The 15290-nt window shown below is 44.4% G+C and overlaps 1 protein-coding gene across 1 annotated transcript in view; it reads right to left on the bottom strand.

The window, feature by feature from the left end:
- LOC124613842 (glycine-rich protein DOT1-like) overlaps positions 1–15290 on the bottom strand; it is a 92063-nt gene that overhangs the window by 9461 nt on the left and 67312 nt on the right. Inside the window, exon 3 of the mRNA XM_047142565.1 lies at positions 5690–5923. Coding sequence (XP_046998521.1) covers positions 5690–5923 — 234 coding nt within the window. The remainder of the gene's footprint in view (positions 1–5689; positions 5924–15290) is intronic.

Raw genomic sequence — 15290 nt, 5'->3', positions numbered from 1 at the left:
CTGATAGGACATGTGTTAAAACATCAGGGAATAACTTTCATGGTACAACAGGGAGCTGTAGAGGATAAAACCTTAGTGGAAGACGGATATTGGAATACATACAACAGATAACTGATGACCCTGCGTGCAAGTGCTGCTCTGAAATGAAGAAGTAAATACAAGAGTGTAAAACAAAAGAATCAGGTGACTGATGATCCAAAAAGACTCTGAGCAAATCTTTTTCTGTTTCAAAAGCTTGAAATCAATATCTAGACTTGAAACTGTAATATCCATTCCCTGTTTGGAAAGGAAGGACTCCTCGAGACTGGGAAAGTGGAATCGAAATGTGAGTTTTTAGAATAGTTGCAGCAAAGTATGTCAGAATTATAGGAGAATTACTTTGGTGTATCATACTGCCATGTTATCTGAGAATATTATGGAAAAGAGAGTTCCCAGCGGGGTCAGGGATTTTCTCTGCCTCGTGATGACTGGGTGTTGTGTGATGTCCTTAGGTTAGTTAGGTTTAAGTAGTTCTAAGTTCTAGGGGACTGATGACCTCAGATGTTAAGTCCCATAGTGCTCAGAGCCATTTGAACCATTTGAAAAGAGAGTATGGAAGATAGTAGGAGGAGGGAGGAGGACTGAAAGAGGAGGACAGTGAGAGGAACAATGTGAGTTTGGAGCAGGAAAATCAACAGTCGATCTAACCTATAGTGTAAGGCAGATCCAAAAAAGGCACTATGAGCCTGGTGAGAAATTGGTTTTCGTGGGCACTGAGGAGGAGTATGATACTGTGAAAAGAGGCAAGATCTAAATCACTTCAGGAAAGGGGAATTCGAAGACTGGTTTTGAGAGGAATAACTGAAATCTATCAAGAAAGCGAGAGTTGTGTCAAAGTGGGAGGAGAGAAGAGTGGTTTGAACAGAAAAATGGGCTGAAGCAGAGCTGTGCACTACTTTCTACTTTTCGCCACCATTACGCATGAGTTAATGACGTGGGTTGCAGTGCGAATAGCAGATGAAGATATCAAAGCACTGAAGTTTGCAGGTGATTTAATGATGTGAAGAAATGGAGAAGGAAATGTACAAGAAAGGGTAAATGTGTGGGAGAAGTGGCACACAGTATGGGCTAAAATTTAATGCAAAGAAATATGTAGTAACGGTGACAATGTGAAATATTTAAGAGCAGAACAGAATGGTTATAAGTATGAGAGGGTAAGTAATAAGAAAGGAAAATTTCAGGTTGCTGGGGGCATAATAAAAGACAGTAGGGAGAATGGTAAGGTGATGAGTGAAAAATGAAGGTGAGCCTATGTTTCCTGCAGAGTGGAAGATATCTGGAGCAAGGATGCACCACCATAAATTAAGGAAATATTGTGCCGAGCGTACGAGTATTATGCTTCATTTCTCACGTATGCCTCAGAAATGGGGGTAATGAAGAAAAGGCAGGTGAGCAGGATATGGGTTTGAGAGATTAAATATCAAGAAAGGAGAACATGATTTACTAGAACGAATAGAGTAACGAATGATGCGGTAAGACAAGTAGTGGGAGAGTAACTCATGCAAGACACCATAAAAAAGAAACGTTTAAGATGGTATGGGATTGTTAATGAAAGTTGGCTGGATACTGAGAAAAGTCCATGGGGTGACAATAGGAGACAAGAGACCCAAATGGAGACCGAGAGACAGATGGATCGTTGGGGTGAAGTAACGTGTGATGAAGACTGGGACAGAGTGCAGAGAGAGACATAGCTGGAGGTCAGGAAAAGACGGAGAGACTTGTGTTCTAATCAGACTCGGTCAGTGGCTAGAAACTCTAGAAGAAGAAAATGAAGATGATGATGTCATTGGTGTCACGGGCAGTGCTGCAAAATAGTTCAAGCCAGACCTCGCTAACAGGAAACAAAGGACATCAGTGCAAGGGACGAGTGAATTAAGTCATCAGTCATCATCAGAATGGGAAGAAATTACATGTGGTGTTCCACAAGGATCCATCTTAGGGCCATTGCTTATTCTTGTATACATCTCTCATCAGTTACACTGCCAGATGCAGAGTTCGTTTTGTTTGCAGATGATGAAAGTATTGCAAGAAATAGTATGTCGAGTGTAGTTCTAGAACGATCTGCTAATGATATTTTCATGGATAATAATAAATGGTTTAAAGCCAACTAACTGACATTAAAATTGGAAAAGACTCACTATATGCAATTCAGAACCTGTAAGAGGTTTCCACCCAGCATATGCATAAAGTATGAAGAAGAGCAGATAGAAGAGGTTGACAGTCTTAAATTCCTGGGATTACAACTTGATAATAAATTCAGTTGGGAGGAGCACACCACAGAATGTATTTGGAATTCGAGTGTTAGCAGACATAGGCGACATAAAAATGAAAAAGCTTGCATACTTTGTCTACTTTCATTCCATAATGTCATACGAGGTGCGGCTAGAAAAAAAAACCGGACTGATGCTGGAAAAAACATTTATTTACAATTATTTACAATTTCATGTTATCTCCTTCAATGCACTCTCCTCCTCGGTCTCTACACCGCTCCATACAAATTTTCCACTGTTCATAGCAATGCTGCAGATCATTTTCGGTAAGTCTATACATTACTTCCGTCGCTTTTTCTTTTACTGCTTCAACAGTCTCAAATCTAGTTCCTTTCAAAGCTGACTTGACTTTAGGGAAAAGAAAAAAGTCACAGGGGGCCAAATCAGGTGAGTAGGGTGGATGATCTAAGATGGGAATGCTGTGTTTTGCCAAAAACGTCTTCACTGACAACGCACTGTGAGCTGGGGCATTGTCTTGGTGAAGGATCCATGACTTTTTTCTCCACAAATCGTTCCGTTTTCTCCGTACTCGCTCACGTAGGGTAGCCAGGACGCTAATGTAGTAATGCTGATTCACTGTTTGTCCCTCTGGTACCCAATCAATGTGCACAATCCCTTTGATGTCAAAAAAAACAATCATCATTGCCTTGAATTTCGATTTTGACATTCGTGCTTTTTTTGTCGTGGAGAACCATGAGTTTTCCAATGCATCGATTGGCGTTTAGTTTCGGGATCGTAAGTAAAAAACCACGATTCATCGCAAGTAATAACATTTTGTAAGATGGTGGGATCACTTTCAATGTTTTCCAGGATGTCAGAACAAATCATTCTTCGGCGTTCCGTCTCTTCAATTGTGAGACACTTTGGAACCATTTTTGAACACACTTTGTTCATGTTGAAACTTTCATGAAGAATCTGCCTAACACTTTCCTTGTCAACTCCTGTTAACTCAGACACTGCTCTGATTGTTAAACGGCGATCTTGTCGAACAAGTTTACCGATTTTTTCAATGTTTGCATCAGTTTTTGCTGACAATGGTCTGCCAGTGCGAGTGTCATCACTGGTGTCTTCGCGGCCATCTTTAAATCGTTTAAACCACTCAAACACTTGTGTTCGCGATAAACAATCATCGCCGTACACTTGTCGTAACATTACAAACGTTTGACTTGCAGATTTTTCTAGTTTGAAACAAAATTTGATGTTAACACGCTGTTCTTTCTGTACACTCAACATTTTCCGACGCACAGACAAAACGTCAACTACTTAAAACAGACGCCACGGGCAGACTGAGTGCAGGAGGCAGATGAAACTCGAGCAGTAGGCGGAGCGAGAGTCACGTGACAGGCCACGCGACTTTCAGCCTTATTGCATTCGTTTTATTGTTTCACCAGTACTAGTCCGGTTTTTTTCTAGCCACACCTCGTATGGTTTAATATTTTTGGGTAACTCTTCAAGTCAAACAAAAGTTTTCAGAGTGCAAAAGCGTGTAATACGTATTATTTGTGGAGTAAATTCAAGTCCTGTAGAAACCTCTTCAAAGAACTGGGTATATTAACTACTGCCTCTCAGTATATTTACTCCTTAATGAAATTTGTCCTAAATAATAAATCTCTTTTTCCAACAAACAGCTCAGTTCATACGTACAATACCAGGAACAAAAATGATCTGCACAAGGACTTAAAAGCATTTACTTTAGCTCAAAAAGGGGTCCACTACTCAGGAACACTCACCTTCAATAATTTGCCAGCAAACATAAAAAATTTAGTTACAAATAAAGATCAGTTTAAAAGGAGCCTGAAGGACTTACTAGTGGCCAACTCCTTCTACTCCATTGATGAATTTTTTAATAGAAATAAATGATGTATTGTATACGAGGGCCGTTCAGAAAGTAACCTCCGGTTGATTTAAAAAAATACACCAAGTTAAATAAAAATATTTTAATATGTACATCTTACAACTACATCTTTGCACTATTTTTCTACATAGTCTCCTTAGCGATTGAGGCACTTATCGTATCTCTTCACAAGCTTTGAAATTCCTTCCGCATAAAAATCACCCGCTTGTGCCTGGAGCCAGCCTGTGACTGCATCTTTGAGCTCTTCGTCGTCATCAAACCGCTGTGACCCGAGCCATTTCTTCAAATGCATGAAGAGGTGATAATCACTTGGCGCCAGGTCTGGGCTGTAAGGTGGATGGTTGATAACGTCCCACTTGAAGGACTCAAGAAGGGCCGTTGTTCTGCGAGCAGAGTGAGGACGGGCGTTATCGTGCAAAAAAACGATACCGGAAGTCAGCATACCACGGCGTTTGTTCTGTATAGCCCGTCGTATCTTTTTTATTGTTTCACAGTACACGTCTTGATTAATGGTCGTACCACGTTCCATGAATTCAACCAACAACACCCCTTTGGCATCCCAAAACACCTTTGCCATCAGTTTTCTGGCAGAAAAATCTTGTGAGGCTTTTCTTGGTTTGGTAGGCGAATTTGAATGTGCCCACATCTTTGATTGTTCTTTTGTCTCAGGGTTCACGTACTTAATCCAGGTTTCGTCACCGGTCACGATTCTGTTTAACAATGGTTCTCCTTCGTCCTCATAACGTGACAGAAAGTCTAATGCAGAGGCCATTCTTTGAGTTTTGTGGTGGTCGGTAAGAATTTTGGGCACCCATCGTGCACAGAACTTACGGTAACCCAATCTTGCTGTCACTACCTCGTACAAGAGAGTCTTAGAAATCTGTGGAAAACCAGTAGACAACTCCGACATTGAGAAACGTCGATTTTCACGAACTTTTGCATCAACTGTCTGAACGAGTTCGTCAGTCACCAATGATGGTCTACCACTCCTCTCTTCATCATGAACGTTTTCTCGTCCACTTTTAAATAAACGTACCCATTCACGGACAACTCCTTCACTCATAACTCTTGGTCCGTACACGGCACAAAGCTCACGATGAATAGCTGCTGCAGAATATCCTTTGGCTGTAAAAAACCTTATGACAGCACGCACTTCACATTTGGCGGGGTTTTCTATTGCAGCACACATTTCAAACTGCCACAAAAACTAAGCTAGCGCAGGTACGACGTTCACTCGACCACGGCTTGATGCCGACTGACCTGTTGAGTGCTTGAACGCACAGATGGCGTCGCTACTCCCCCCACAACCCTCACTGTGACCAATCGGAGGTTACTTTCTGAACCGCCCTCGTATATTCATACGATTAGTATTGTTATTTCAGCTTAAAAAAATATTGACATGTTCCACATCCACGAGGATCTCCTCAGCACGGATCTATGGCACGAAAAACTAATCTAACCTAATCTAATCATGATGAGGTATGATGAACAACAGTGGAGTGAGGTGCTTCGGTGTCGCACTGACCTCTGTCGAGGCGGTCCTCGTCCCCCGGCGGCGACCCCGCGGCTGAGGGGTGGTACTTGGGGTAGTAGTCGTAGGGGGCGCGCACCCTCTCCGGCTGGGCGGCCGGCCCGCTGACGACGGCCGGCGAGTACAGGTTGGGCCCCGCGCTGGCGGCGCTGCGCACCAGGCGCGCCTCCTCGCCCTGCAGGAACCGGGCGCGGCCAACCATCTGGCGCGGCTCCTTCGGGGGCGCCCCTGCAACACGGTGGACACTGCACAACTGTCACCTTGCTACGTCCACCTGCTAGTGTCACAGCTGTCCCGCAAACTACGCCCACGGTAATTTTCACGCAGTGGAATTCGTTCAGGGCGTGAGAGTGTTTCTATGATGATGTTTGGTTTGTGGGGCGATGAACTGCGCGCTTATCAGGACGCGCAGAGTGTTTCGAGGGCCAGAATGTGGAATACATCACCATATTGTAAGAAATGGAACCCCTACAGCCGTAATTCTTACAATAGTGGACGGCCGTAGTCCCTAAGACCTCCTGGCACAAAGATGGACCTTCTTTTTGGATAATCAGTCTCCTGTGCGAACCTCTACATCTCGAAGTAGTGGCACTTGCAACTTCCGTCCTCAGTTATTTGCTGGATGTATTCCAGTCGCTGCCTTCCTCCACAGTTTTTGCTCTCCAGAGCTCCCTCTAGTGTCATGGAAGTCATTCACTGATGTCTTTACAGATGTCCTATCATCCTGTCCCTTCATGGACGTATATATGACCATATGGTACTGGGAAGAGTCACAATTCTGCTAAGATCCAAAGATGTAGAGAGGGAACAGGAAGATGGACTCAGTACAGGAACGCCACGGCTAAAGCTGGGGCTTCTGCAGTGCTGGAGTGTGAGAGACCTTTACCAGAGACGAGTTCAGGAGAAATTCAGACTGGATAAGGACGGAAATGCAATATCATTGTGTGAGGAGCCAGAATCATGTTTTCTGGGAGATGATGACGAGGCTCTTAGAAGAGAAGGAAGAAGAGGGAGTGGCGCTAGGTGGATGACTCAGGCCTTAAGAGAAAGGACTGAAGAAAAGAAGAAAGCTCAAGAGAAATTGTTAAGCCCTTAAAGGCAGGAAGACATTTATCACTGTAACACAGTTAAGAGGGATGTATTTAAAGGATGGTTACCCAGGCTATACAGGAGTCGTGGAAGAAGAAATGTGCCGACGTAGAACATTTAGCCGGCCGATGTGGCTGAGCGGATCTAGGCGCTTCAGTCTGGAACCGCACGACCGCCATGGTAACAGGTTCCAATCCTGCCTCAGGCCTGGATGTGTGTGATGTCCTTAGGTTAGTTGGGTTTAAGTAGTTCTTCTACGGGAATGATGACCTCAGATGTTAAGGCGCATAGTGCTCAGAGCCATTTGAACCAGTTTTAGAACATTTAGTTGGATATAACAGAGGGCTTCAGAAGTTTGGCGATTCCTACGTCAACTGAGAAGAGCTCCAGCTGAAACTAGAAGAGAGAGCCAGAATGATTGCCATTTTTGAGTGGAAGACACAGTTTAAAGATCTTCTTGCAGAAGATAGGGAAGAGTTTCGACGAGAGCAGACTGAAGTGGAATTTTATCGCGTGGAAGGGTGACTGGCAATGAAATTTATCAGGCCTTTCAAAAATCAAAAACGGGAAACGCAGCCCGTCCTGGAGGTATAATAACTGAATTATTGAAGTACGGACGACCTGAAGTAGTAGCAGTGCTGATAAATATTTTTAATAAAGTGATTTAAGGAGATGACGTACTCCAAGAATGGGAGATGTCACATAGAAGAATGGGAGCAGAGATCCGACTAATATGAGGGGAATAAGTGTAATGGCTTCGATGAGTAGGTTATTAGGTAGTATAGTAAAAACAGCCCGCCCGGTTGGCCGTGCGGTCTAATGCACGGGTCTCCGGGCGGGCAGGAGCGCCTGGTCCCTGGCACGAATCCGCCCGGCGGATTTGTGTCGATGTCCGGTGAACCGGTCTGTCTGCGAATGGTTTTTAGGTGGTTTTCCATCTGCCTCGGCGAATGCTGGCTGGTTCCCCTTATTCCGCCTCAGTTACACTATGTCGGCGATTGCTGCGCAAACAAGTTCTCCACGTATGCGTACACCACCATTACTGTACCACGCAAACATAGAGGTTACACTCGTCTGGTGTGAGACGTTCCCTGGGGTGTCCACCGGGGGCCGAACCGCACAATAACCCTGGGTTCAGAGTGGGGCGGCAGAGGGGTGAAGTGGACTGCGACAGTCGTCGCGGGGTTACGGACTACTGCGGTTGCGGTGGGGACGGAGCCTCTCCGTCGTTTCTAGGTCCCCGGTTAACATACAATACAACAGTAAAGAAAAGCTTAGAAAAGATTTCACAGGTTGTCGAATCACAGGAATAGTCCGGCTTTACTGCTCGGAGAAGCTGTGCTCATAACGTCTTTTGTATACCCCAGATATGTCAGAAAATGATCGCAAGAAATCAGAATCACCATTTGGTGTTTGCTGATTTACAAAAGACCTATGATTCTCTGCTAAGGAACACTGGAAAAGTTGGAGTGGATGGTTCATTAACAGAGTTGGTGAAAAGCATGTACCATCAATGTGAGGAAATTGTGAACGTTGATTGTACTATCGGAAGGCTATGAAACATGTAGAGGATTAAGACGAGGATATTTTGTACCAACAACCTTATTTAAGTTGTATTTAGAAGTTGTTCTTCGTTACTGGAGTAGACATTGCAGAAGTTTGGATGTGTCAGTCATTACAGCATCAAAACTTACATTCGTTACTGTTTGCTGACGATCAGGTACTTATGACTTTGGATAAGGATGATGCCATGCATCAAGTGAGAAAATTAATTTGATACTCATAAACAATGGGTACTAACAGTCAATATTGATAAAATAGAATATCTTGCTGTTGGATGTGGACAAGACGAGGATTTGGGTTTTGAGTTTGGCCGGGTAAGAAATGTGTAAGTGTTCAAGTGTCTCGCTTCACTAATCGATAAGACTGGACAGTGTGATGTGGACATATCCCAAAGGATAAGTCGAGCGAGAGGATGGTGGTAGATCAGTAAATAACATCTTTTGGTGTCGGCACATATCCAGAAAAAAAAAGTTGTCTTACGTGCTGTGGTTGAAAACATTCTGACATATGGCTCAGAGTGTTGGACATACAACGAGAGACGAAGGTGGAAAGCAGGGGCTGTCGAAATGGGTTGGTTACGTCGGAGCAATAGAGCGGCTCGCTAGGATCGACTGAGGAATGAATACGCAAGAATGGAGATGGATGCAGTGGAACTAGTCACAGACAGGATTGATGTCCGAGCTCTGAAATGGCACGGACAAGTCCGACCGATGGGAAAATGATGACGGCCGCAGTGTTGGCTCAAATGGTCTCCGCCAGGGAGAGGCAGCCGAGGGGAATGTGCAGGTAAACCACAGCCAAAGCCATGGAAAAGAGAGCTGTGTCAGGATTGAAATTAGTGGCATCCGAGAACAGGCAACTGGTGATAAGTGGAAACGCCTACTAAAGTTAAAAAGTCATAATTGTAATGTGCGCCCAGAGAAGATTCAGGAAAGGACTACTAAACCCTCAGCCCGAGTTCTGCAACTTGCCCGGCAGGAAACGTTATTCAACAATGTAAAAGAGTTTAGAGCTCACAATAAATCAATGGCAATCAGAAAACACACACTAACAAATACAAAATCAAAAGTTAAAGTATTAGGTGAAACTTCCGAGGCTTTTGGCATCAGAACTGATGTAAGACAAGAAGATGGATTGTTCCTATTGCTTTTCAACTGGTAGTAGAAAAGGTAATTAGGGAATGGAGGAAAAGAACTGTAATAAAGGAAATTAAAAAATGGAAGTTGGGAGAAAGGGGGATAATCTAACTTTTGATCGTTTGCCTTCTGCAGACGATTTTGCCATCTTAGCTGAATCTATAGACGATGCAACAATGCAGATAAATCTGCTTCAAGAGAAAGCTTCAAAAGCATGTCTGCGCATATCTTTAGGAAAAGAAAAGAACCAGAATAATATGACAGATGCGAAGAAGGCACTGAAATACATCGAAATTGATGATGGAACAATAAAAAAGACTACAAAATTTAAACATCTAGGTGAAATAATACAGCGAAATGCTTTGCACAATGAACCTAACAACAAGAACAAGGAAACTGGAGGTGGCTTTTCAAGTAACAAAAAACCTAACAAGAAATCTGTTTCCATGAATGCAAAACTCTGGCACTGCAGCACTGTAATTATGCTTCAGAATGACTCTCGTTAAATACAGTTAACGAATTGGGTGAAACAGAAGAGAAGGAAGGATAATCAGGAAAGTCTTGGGACTAACATGTGAGAATGGGAAATGTAAATTAGTGTATGATATAACAGAGCCAAGGGTTGTATTCTATGGACACCTAGAAAGGCTATGTGAAAAGAGGAGCCGGCCGCGGTGGTCTCGCGGCTCTAGGCGCGCAGTCCTGAACCGCGCGACTGCTACGGTAGCAGTTTCGAATCCTGCCTCGGGCATTGATGTGTGTGATGTCCTTAGGTTAGTTAGGTTTAAGTAGTTCTAAGTTCTAGGGGACTGATGACCACAGCTGTTAAGTCCCATAGTGCTCAGAGCCATTTGAACCATTTGAAAAGAGGATAACGAAAAGAATGTTTAAGTTTTCTGGCAGTAACTCAAAAACATCAATGACGTGGATCAAATAATCTAAGGCCGACCAGAGAGAAATGGAATTAGCGAAGGAAGAAATAGGAAGAAGGGAAGATTCAAAGCAAATCCCTAGAAGTATGGATCAGTGTAAGGAACATGTAATGTACCTCAGATACTCTGTCATACTAACTGAAATGCTAGAAGTACGCAAGTATACAGGTGACATAAGCTGTACGTTGCTTCTTCTCCCAGTCATAACACAACTAGCGCATGTCCTCTATATGTGACTTCAAAACATTTTCTTCATAGTTGTTATTTTCTATGTCATTCTCAGTATTGCCAAGTGGATGATAGACAAGCACTACAAAATTCTGTATTAAGAGAGATATATTGTACTTCAAAAGGACAGAGTATGCAGCATAAAATACCTTACAAAAGAAACAAAAAAAGTGAAGTTTAAAAGGAATAACACGATTTTTTCATATTGCGACAAGGTATGCATGATATAAGAGGCAAAAATCAGGATTTAAACATTAAAAGAACTAGAAACAGTGCAAAATGTGTAGGTGAGACGCTATGTCGTAGAACGCTGAGTCGGCCGTTTGTGGCGCTCTTGTTCCTGTAGCGGGGTTGTTTTCGTTGCACGGCGGCGCCGACGCGGTTCGAACATGGCGGCATACCTGCTCACTGCGAGTGCTGGAGGGAGTGATTGGTGAAGTCGTTCTACCTGTGCAGGGAACACTGCAAAAGTTCGCAAGTGCGTAGCAGTACCCGAAAATCGTCTTCACATTTGCCGATATTCTAGGCGAGATATGCAATTTACTGGGCCAACACGGCTTCGGCTGAAACATGCCACAAAGCAGAGCTCGGAGGAATTAGCTCGCTGGAGATGCTGTCTAAAGAACGATGCGGACATGACGAGGTCTAATATAAATTCCATTTGTTCCTGTAGAAAACTGCTAGTGTGTACGAGGGGTCTGTGAAAAGTTCTTGACGCCACCCAGAGCTGGCAGAACGATTGGCGTGATAAAATTGCAAGTCATTCCAGGCAGAAGATGACAGCAGGCAGTCGTTTGAAATAGTTGTGGTGCGCCTAATGCTGAAAATGGAAGAAATAGAGTATCGTGCGGTGATTAAATTCGTCATTAAATAAGGTTTAACTCCGACCGAGATTCATTCACGGCTTGTAAATACCTCTTGAAAGGTATGTGCTAAAGTCTGATCAGGTTAGCTCCAGAAAATAGTTGGTGGTTGCCAACCGCAAGGTGGAACGAGTATAATATCTTTGAGTACGAGGGTCTTTGATGGTTAAGAGAGCCGGGCGTGTGCAGAAAAAAAAAAAAAAAAAAAACCGGAGAGTCGCAGGTAGGTGCCCGGAGGAAGCAGATGTGTGGTTACAGCTGTAAGGTAGGGCCGGCCGGAGTGGCCGCACGGTTCTAGGCGCTACAGTCTGGAACCGAGCGACCGCTCCGGTCGCAAGTTCGAATCCTGCCTCGGGCATGGATGTGTGTGATGTCCTTAGGCTAGTTAGGTTTAATTAGTTCTAAGTTCTAGGCGACTGATGACCTCAGAAGTTAAGTCGCATAGTGCTCAGAGCCATTTGAACCATTGTAGCTTGTAAGGTAGGTCGCGCTCGCTGCCCCAGACCAAACCTTAGCACGTAAATGAGAGGAGATATATAATGATCTGAAATTTGTTTTTTTAGATAATATTCAGAGTTAGGATTTGTATGTCCAAGGTTTGACACAGTAAGCGTAAAGCCAATTTCAAATCATTATATATCTACTCTCATTTACGTGCTAAAGTTTGGTCTGGGGCAGCGAGTGCGACCTACCTTACAGCTGTAACCACACATCTGCTTCCTTTGGGCACCTACCTGCGACTCCCGTTTTTTTTTCTGCACACGCCCGGCTCTCTTAACCATCAAAGAGCCTCCTACTCAAAGATATTATACTCGTTCCATCTTGCTGTTGGCAACTACCGACTATTTTCTGGAGCTACCCTGATCAGACCTTAGCACATACCTTTCACTATGATGGCTTTTCACCTTCAATTCACAGCATGAAGCGACGGGTGATCGAGTTTAAGTGTGGCCGTGAAAGGGTCGTAGATGATTCATGCGGACGGCGTGCAAAAAGTGCAAGCGCACTGGAAATTATTCACAAAGGACGTGTTATGATTTTCGAAGATCGGTGTGTACAGGTGTGTGAAACTTCTAACGCTGTAGGGATATGAAAGGAACGTGTTGGTCGCATCTTACACTGGGAACTGAACATAAGAAAGCTTTCCCAAGATAGGTGCTAAGGCTGCTCACTGTGTATCACAATTGGATTTGCACTGAACTTTCTGTAAAGTGGTTAGTACGTTTTAAGAAAAACAGAAGCAACTTTTTTTATGTTGATCAACGACAGTGGATGAAACCTGGATTCACCACCACGCACCCCAATACAAACAGCACTCTATGCAGTGGGACAGAAGCCAGTGAAGCAGCTCCATGGACTGGAAGGACGGTGCCACCAGTGGGAAAAAAATGGTTCAAATGGCTCTGAGCACTATGGGACTCAACTGCTGTGGTCATAAGTCCCCTAGAACTTAGAACTACTTAAACCTAACTAACCTAAGGACAGCACACAACACCCAGCCATCACGAGGCAGAGAAAATCCCTGACCCCGCCGGGAATCGAACCCGGGAACCCGGGCGTGGGAAGCGAGAACGCTACCGCACGACCACGAGATGCGGGCCCAGTGGGAAAGATCAAGGTGTCAGTGTTTCGCGATGTGAAAGGAATTTGTTGTTTGACTATCTTGAGAAACGTAAAACCGTCACTGGAAAATACTGCTCTCAGCTTCCAACGAAACTGGACCCTAGCATTCATGAAAACATCTGCCTTCAAGGAAAAACTCATCGTCCTTCAGACAATGCACCCACCAGAAAAATGTTTTGGCAATGGGGAAATTGAGGGATTTGCACTGCCATATGCAGAAACATCCACGCTATTCTCCAGATTTGGCTCCCTTGGACTTAGACCTATTTTCAGATGTGAAGAAGTTCTTCACTGGTCAGCACTTTTTGTACAGTCAAGAAACAAATGCGGCTGTAGATGGGTACTTTGCAGCGCTTCTGCAGCTACAGTACAGAGAGGAGATGGTATTGGAACACCGCTGGATAAAATGTATTGGTATAACAGAAGATTATTTTGAAAAATAAAATTTCTTTGAAAACATACGATGATCAGCCCGGACATTATGACCACCGATCCACTACCGATAAAAACCTGTCCAGGCGATAGCTGAGGAACGACTGCTAGCCAAGACACGCGCACGGTACATACTATATCAGTGAGAGTGCTGCCCATGTGTAGAACGGGGAAGGTGCGCGATCTGTCTGAGTTTGAACGAGGGTGGATTGCGGTGGCCCAGAGGCTCAGCATGAGCATTTCGGAAACTGCACGACTTGTTGGGTGGTCGAGGAGTGTTGTGGTTTGTGTTTCAACACGTGGCGAAACCAATGTGAAGCCACGCCCAGACGTTGTGGTGTTGTCGACCACCCTCATTATATATGTCGGGCGTCGTAGGCTGGGCAGACTGGTAAAACAACAGGCGGTGTACTGTGGCGGAACTAACATCAGGATTTAATGCTGAGCAGAGCACACGTGTGTCTGAACACACGGTCTACGGAACACTCATAACGCTGGGCCTAAGCAGCTGATAACGCATGCATGTGCTAAAGTTAATACCACGGCATCAGTGACTACGACTGACATTGGCACGTGACTATCGGCACTGGACGTTGGCACAGTGGCAAAGTGTTGCACGGTCTGATGAATCCTGGTACCTTCTTCATCATGCAGATGGGAGGCTGCAAATCTGTCGCCTTCCAGGAGAACAGCTTCTTGGCACCTGCGCTGGGAGACGTAGACAAAACGACGGCAGCTGCATTACGCTCTAGGGAACATTCACGTGGGCATCCAACGGTCCAGTGGAGCTTGTGCAAGGTACTACGATAGCCAAGGAGTATCGTACACTGGTTGCAAACTAAACACCACTTCATAACGATAATGTTTCCCTATAGGAGTGCCATTTTTCAACAAGATAATGCACCATGTCACAAGGCCAGGAGTGTGATGGAAAGGTTCAAGGAACACAGTGGCGATTCCCAGTTGATTTTTTGGTCCCCTAACTCGCCAGATCTGAACCCAATCTAACACATCTGGGATGTGATCGAACACGGCATCAGAGCTCATTGCCCCTCCCATTCCCCCCACCCTACCACAAATTTTTACGGGAATTAGGTGACTTGTGTGCAGATATGGTGCAGCTCCCTCCAGTGGCCTACCAAGACGTCATCGCTTACATGCGACGACACGTCGCCAGTGTTATCCATGTCAAAGGTGGACATTCTGCCTGTTAGTTAGGTGGTCATAATGTTCTGGCTGATCAGTGAAAATGGTTGTTTTCACTATCAGGTCGAGAACTTTCCAGAATGCTCTCATACTTCCCCTTTTTGATTGTAAACTGTCACCCTATTTTAGTTATGGTAGTATGGAGTATTTGGGAGTAACTAGTTGATGCAGTGGCTGTTTTGGGTGTGCATTTTACAAGACAGGATTCACAGAAAACATCTAACAACGTACGTGTTGTGATAAGACTCAGGCAACGGAACGAACTACAGCCAAGGCAATTTGTAGTGGAAAACCAATAACAGTGCTGTAAAAACTTTCATTCCCTTAGACGCGCATGCTTGATACCAGCAATTGTGTCACATCTGTAGTCGTACCGTACCAGAATCCGCTTTTCAGGTGACTGCACTCCACCAGTCACAGTCACTAGGACTGCTGCAAATTCGTTACAGAAGCTCCCCACCCGTATGATTCGGCGATCAAGAGCATGCATTTCCACCAACAGAAGCCATTCTTGAATACCGAT

The sequence above is a fragment of the Schistocerca americana genome, chromosome 4, assembly GCF_021461395.2.
Source record: "Schistocerca americana isolate TAMUIC-IGC-003095 chromosome 4, iqSchAmer2.1, whole genome shotgun sequence".
Lineage (NCBI taxonomy): Eukaryota > Metazoa > Arthropoda > Insecta > Orthoptera > Acrididae > Schistocerca > Schistocerca americana.
The sequence above is the reverse complement of the archived record's forward strand: the minus strand, read 5'-3'. Positions and strand labels throughout refer to the sequence as shown.